The sequence below is a fragment of the Amphimedon queenslandica genome, unplaced genomic scaffold (genome assembly GCF_000090795.2).
Source record: "Amphimedon queenslandica unplaced genomic scaffold, v1.1 AMPQUscaffold_13521, whole genome shotgun sequence".
Lineage (NCBI taxonomy): Eukaryota > Metazoa > Porifera > Demospongiae > Haplosclerida > Niphatidae > Amphimedon > Amphimedon queenslandica.
In genome coordinates, this window is record NW_003546243.1 from 203,727 (window position 1) to 210,454 (window position 6,728).

The 6,728-nt window shown below is 34.9% G+C and overlaps 1 protein-coding gene across 1 annotated transcript in view; it reads left to right on the plus strand.

Annotated features, from left to right (window-relative positions):
- Nucleotides 1-1,068: 1,068 nt before the first annotated feature.
- LOC109587192 (deleted in malignant brain tumors 1 protein-like) overlaps nucleotides 1,069-6,728 on the plus strand; it is a 9,970-nt gene continuing 4,310 nt past the window's right edge. The window contains exons 1-9 of the mRNA XM_020003448.1: nucleotides 1,069-2,075; nucleotides 2,500-2,631; nucleotides 3,286-3,441; nucleotides 3,487-3,645; nucleotides 3,698-3,853; nucleotides 3,898-4,059; nucleotides 6,284-6,439; nucleotides 6,486-6,641; nucleotides 6,693-6,725. Coding sequence (XP_019859007.1) covers nucleotides 1,283-2,075; nucleotides 2,500-2,631; nucleotides 3,286-3,441; nucleotides 3,487-3,645; nucleotides 3,698-3,853; nucleotides 3,898-4,059; nucleotides 6,284-6,439; nucleotides 6,486-6,641; nucleotides 6,693-6,725 — 1,903 coding nt within the window. The 5' untranslated portion in view covers nucleotides 1,069-1,282. The remainder of the gene's footprint in view (nucleotides 2,076-2,499; nucleotides 2,632-3,285; nucleotides 3,442-3,486; nucleotides 3,646-3,697; nucleotides 3,854-3,897; nucleotides 4,060-6,283; nucleotides 6,440-6,485; nucleotides 6,642-6,692; nucleotides 6,726-6,728) is intronic.

Below are 6,728 nucleotides of genomic sequence, written 5' to 3' on the forward strand. Positions count from 1 at the left end.
AATGTTTGAATGAGCATTATAGTAAATTTTGTGCATGCCTATTGCCTAGAGTAATGACGATGATTGGACAAATATACCTGCAGTGTAGGGTTGACATGTTGGTGTTTCAATGGTGATGCAACCCTACAGGGGCTTGTTTGAATTCCTTTTATACTTTCAAACCAGCAACCCTACAGGGGCTTGTTTGAATTCCTTTTATACTTTCAAACCAGCAACCCTACAGGGGCTTGTTTGAATTCATTTCATAGGTTCAAATCCAACAGAGGCTCAACCCTACACTAAATAATTTAAAAAATTTTTTTGTTCTAGTTCTATATATAACTCAAGTCAAGATACCCTACATGTTGCAATGTGTACAGTACAGCAACATTAAATTTTTAATTTAGCTGGTCAACATGCACTTGCATGCACCCAAATATTTTGTCTCTGGCCATTTTTACACGACGACTACGTTTTCAAGTAAAATGGAAGTATTTTTAGTTGGATTAGGGTCTAATTTACACTAAAACACAAAAAAACGCGTATCAAGTCTGAAAAAAAGAAAAATGAATACCAAAGCAGATATTTCTACTGACAAATGATAAATTCTAGTGAAAATGGCAAAACACAGCTGCTGCATAACACCTTATTGAAATGACTGACAACTGTAATAGCAAAACAATGCAGATTAGGCAAGCGTTGTCATGTAAACAAGCCCTCAATCTCATATCCTGTTAATTACATGTATTCTCACTCTTTCCTTTCTTTTTTTTCCTTCTTTCATTTTCTCATAGATGATTGGAGTACAGCTGCCAGTAAACATGTCATCGGTATATTACCAGGGAGATTCGCCTTCGTCTCACTTGACATCACTACCCCAGAAACAGAAGCAGTGAACTTTACAGTCAGTAACCTCACCCAAACAATAGCTAAGGGTTCAGTTACTGCTGGTACACCAACAACTATCTGGGACAGTATATTATTGTCTTATGCTGTCAATAGTGAATTAGAAAGATATAAAGGTCTACTGGTAACAACTGGAACAGATAAGAAAATATCAGTAACTGTATCAGTACTGGGTACTTTTGCATCTTCAGGAGTGTATATCAACTATCCAGTCTTGGTTTACCCAGTCTATAGTTATGTGTATTATGCTGTGTCTATTGGTACAGATGAATCAACCTCATTCTCATCTCTTCTAATAGTCTCTGGTAATAATAATACCAATATAAGAATCACACCAACTGTGACTGTTACTATACCATCTAGTGTCGCTCAATGTCTGATTTCAACTAATGATCAAATGCAGATCAGTCTTAAAGCTGGACAATCAATAACAATACAATTACAATACCTGGAGACATTTTTACTCAAACCAGCTGTAGAAAAAGCTGATTTAACAGGAACAAAACTTGAATCTAATAATCCAATATCTGTCTATTCTGCCCACAGTTGTGTTGTTCGTCAATTTGCTTGTGCCTTTGCTGGTGAGCAAATACCACCAGTAGCCTCATGGGGTAATGAGTTCCTGGTTCCATCGTTTTTTTTTTTTTTTCGTCAACCTGGTTATATATTAAAACTAATTGGATCACAGGCTAACACCAATGTCAATGTATTGTGTGATGAAGGTAACAGCAGTTATTCACTATCCCTTCAAGAAGGTGGTGTACTCAGTCAAACTATATTATCTCAAATTAGTTGTTATGTTAGTTCAACTAGTCCAATACTTGTGGCTCAGCTCTCAGTAGCTGAACGTGATATGACAATCATTCCTCCATTGCATCAATATGCTTCTAACGTAACTAGTTTTTCTGACTTATTTGGTGATTCTGTTGTTCATCTTGTTGTACTTGCTGCTGATGATTCATCACAGATACGACTGAATGGCACACTTCTTCCATCCCTCACATCTAGCTCATGGGAATATTACAGTACTTTTGTTAATGGTTGTTATGTGTATAACGGTTATAAGTTATTTGGCTATGGTGAGGTTACTATTTGGTCTAATAACAGTGACGACAAGATATTGGTAATGGTTTATGGTTATTATTTTACATATTTTTATTCTGGAAACATAGATCTAAAACCTTCTGAAGGTATGATTTTAAATAAATGCGATGCTGTTTCAATTTCTTAAATTTTGCCACTTTTGTGTGCTTTAGTATACCCAATTTTTTGCAGTGTGTTTTCTACTCTGTGAAGCTAATTATGCATGCACTCAATAGCATTAAGTTTCTGTGACATTTATATGGTTGAGGCTAAAATTTTGTGATTTTAATATTGCTGGTATAGGTAATATAAATATTATTGCTTTTTTAAATTTAAATGAACAGATTTATTTTGCAGCAAAACAGTATAACTCACAAGTTTTGGGTGTCATTCAATAGGGCATACTCTCCTCTATCTATTAAAAACAAGAGTTGTTTAATGTAGTCCTATATTTTGTGAGATACATACATGTATGAACTCAATATTAATTGTACCATTGTTAACCTCAACGTTGATTTTTGCTTGCTATAGATTATATATGTGAACTGAGTCCTTGTCAGAATGGAGGTAGTTGTACACTTGTTTCAGCTCCTTCTAATTACACCTGTGATTGTACTGATACTGGGTATCAAGGAATTAATTGCTCGACCCCTATTCGTAAACGTAAGTACAATGTTGTTAGTAATTTATCTCCTTACTCATTCTTTTTGATGAGATTTGCTGCATGGTTTTACATCAACATCAATAAACTTGCTTACATGTCTATATGTCCTGTACATGCATGTACCTCATATTATGTCATCCGTATTTACTGTATTTCAGTATTCTTTGACCTTTACATTAGTTCAGAGAATTGTAATGTTAGTGTAATTAGGGTAATCATAATTACTCTATATCCCTCTCACTCACACTCTGCCTCTTAAGTAAATATTGTTTGTGTTGCATGTTCTCTACTTACACTTTCTTTATATCCTTTTCTCCTTTGGTAATTGTATCATTTGTAATATTCAATTCTTTGATTTCTTTTTGATGTAATTTACTAGGTTTGCTTGATTAGCATTTATTTTTAACTGCAGGCAAAAACTGCTTTTAAAATTCCAGCAAAATCTAGGGCACCTGTACTGGAAAAATTTGTATATCTATGATTGGATGATTTTACAGAGATGGTTGTTTATTTCATGAGCTAGGCATTTGAGCAAATATAGTACTCACTATTATAGAACAATGCATTTCTCAAAAATTAATAGTACTGGTAAATTTGAATGGCACTAATGTTACAAATACCAGTATGTATAGTATATTTCCAATTCTTTATAGCATGTAAAACTGGATCAATCAATCTTGTCAATGGTTCACATGATTGGGAAGGAAGAGTGGAAGTGTGTGTTAATAAATCATGGGGCACTGTTTGTGATAATAACTGGGATTCCACTGATGCAGCAGTAGTGTGTAGCCAACTAGACTGGGGAACAAGTGAGTTGATTCTTTGTGATTGTTATTTACAATATATTATCACAGATGGAACTGCTCTATCAAATGCTTACTTTGGCCAGGGTAATGGTAGTAACCACTTGGATAATGTTCAGTGCTTAGGAACTGAGCAGTTATTGACAAACTGCACACATTCAACCACCCACAACTGTGGACACTCTAAGGATGCTGGAGTAGCTTGTCACGGTTTGTTTTAGAATCAAAATTGTATTGTTAAGTAATGGGTTTATTACTCTAGTTTGTACTCCTGGTACTGTACGTCTTGTTAATGGATCAAACTCAACTGAAGGAAGAGTAGAACTGTGTCATAATGGAAAGTGGGGTACAGTCTGTGATGACTACTGGGGCAACACTGATGCTAATGTTGTATGCAGACAGCTGGGATATGATTCAGGTAAGAAAAGGTTTATAGGTTGCACTGTGACTGTCCCAAACTAGGGACTGCCTTTGGTAGGGCCTACTTTGGACAAGGAACTGGATTAATTGTAATGGATGATGTTCATTGTAATGGAGCTGAATCTTACCTTACTAATTGTACACACACTAACACTATGTATCACAACTGTTACCATTTTGAAGATGCAGGAGTCAGATGTTCCTGTAAGTATTTCATTCATAAATTAATAATGCATTAATGATTCTGTTCTTATGTCTTGTTATTCTGATATTGTTTAGAATTTTTTAATTGTTCAAATTAAATTCCCTCAAAATTTTATACACCTATACGTACTTCACTTCATGCCTTTAGCACATCATGTCATGGTTCATTGGTGTATGCAAACTCAAGATTCAGCTGTATTTTTGTTGGAATAATGGTGTTAAGCTAGGTTGCATGCTTTTTATATGCAGCAATAATTATAAGAAAAGCAATACTCAGTTTTGGTGCATGATAAATGTAGGATAGGTAGCAGTAGAAGCAATTGGCTAGATTAAAGTAGGAGTAAGAAAGCATGTAAATTAGTGACTATTGTGACTGTACTATTTAGTGAGGTCAGTTACATGACCTAATCTCCACTGTACAAGCCTTTTGTATTAAAATGAAAGTTATAATAGGACCAGATCAGATTAACTCAATGTATCTAAGTAGATGTATTTGGCACTAAGGGCTATCAGTGGCATAGCCAGGATTTTTGAAAAGGGGGAGGCTGTGCAGCGCATGAAGCGCCGCAAAATTTTGCGAAACCATGCCCTTTTGAGGGCATGACCACACCTATTTTTTAAGATGGCACACTTCTTGACTGATCATAGGCAACATTGAATACCTTTTCAGCTTTATAATGGCATTATAGAAAGACTGCCTTGGCCTTTTCCTTTCATATGTAAGTTATAGAACAGCTTTTCTTTCCAAAAGCAGCTTAACATTTCATTATTTTAAATTTTGATTTACTGGGGGGCATTTCTGCCCTTGCCCTCCTGGTGATTAAACACGAGCTGCAGTGGTTCAAAACATGCTACTGCATGGCATATTATGATACATGTAGGGCTTCCCAAAAAAGCGTGCTAAGTGAGCTAAACAGCAGTTTCATGAGCTGAGAAGCACTACAGTACATGGCCTTTTGAGCAACTTTTAAAATTCATTAAAAAATCCAGCTATCATTGCAATTAGCTTAAATTGTCTACACAACATAATAACAAGTATGTATTATAAAAAATTATAAAATGGAGAATTTTCTTGTTGTGGTTTCTTGTTGTAATACCCTATAGATTTGTACATTTAATTAACTTGACTAATCCACTGACAACACTGCAGCTATGATGTAACAAAGCAATGCATGATAAGTTTTATTTTAATAATTTTATGGGCAGCTAGCCTATAGCTTGGATCAAATTATTGTTTTGGTGAAATTTTTGTTTTGGTGATTGTTTTGGTGAAATTTCCATGCAGCTACTGCATGATTTTTTATTTTATGTTGCAGTGAAGCTCTATTAGACACAAATTAAGTTCCTCATGCTATTATCTTAGAAACATTCATACTAGTACTCCCAACACATTTATTTGCTGATGTTTCACAAAAGTTGACAGAACCACTAAAGTCCGTACCTGAGTTTTCAACTTCTTGCTATAACTTTTGCATTAATAGCTCTGTTGTAAAAGTATACATACCAATGCATTACTCTCCTTTTGCTGGTACTAAAAGGTAAGCATAGCTGTAGCTTTAATTTGATTGCATAACCAATAAAGTAAAATAATAGCTAGAAAATTTGAACTGTCAAATTTGGCAAATTGACTCTTACTAAAAAAAGGTTCGAAGGTTAAAATTTCAACTATATTCATGCTGCAACAGAGTCTTGTCAAAAAATGGAGACTAATTTGCCAAAGTCACCAAAGTTTTATTTGCCAAATTTTATAGCTATATACGGCACTTTTCACCATACTTTTGCGTTGCATTAATTATTATATTTATAATTGCAAGGCCATGTTTGTTCATGTGCTTGTTTATTTCTTTCTGTTTGTTTCCATGGATTTATATATGATCACTGTGATGATGAATGCAATCAAATACGTATTGCACTCATCATTATCTTAATTTTGGTATTTACATTTCTACTCATTGTGATATATATAAGAGTGAGAATTAGATGTAGGTCCACATTAGATATAATAGGATGAACTATGAGTTAAGTCTGGCTGGTAATTTTGATAAAATTTGCAGTTGGTGGATTTTGTCTGTCATTGAGCATGCTCCGAATTAAAGAAAATGACAGATTTAGTAAATGTATTGGCAGAAAATCACTTCTGCAACTAACAAATTAATCCACCAATATTACTTCCCTGCCATTATTTGCAGCAATATGTATAGAACAAACTTGCAATTTTTTACAGTATGTACTCCTGGATCTATTCATCTTATTGGTGGTTCACATGATTGGGAAGGAAGAGTGGAATTGTGTAATAATGGATTGTGGGCCACTGTCTGTGATAATAACTGGGACTCCACTGATGCAGCAGTAGTGTGTAGACAACTAGGCTGGGGAACAAGTGAGTTGATTTCTCATAGTTTTGGCAACTACAGTGATTATCACAGGTGGAAGCCCTCTATCATTTGGCTACTTTGGTCAGAGTGCTGTTATTCACCTGGATAATGTTCAATGCTTAGGAAGTGAGCAGTTATTGACAAACTGCATGCATTTGAGCACCCATAACTGTGGACACTATGAGGATGCTGGAGTAGCTTGTCATGGTTAGTTTCATAATCAAACTGTATTGTTAAGTAATGGGTTTATTACTTTAGTTTGTACTCCTGGTACTGTGCGTCTTGTTAATGGAT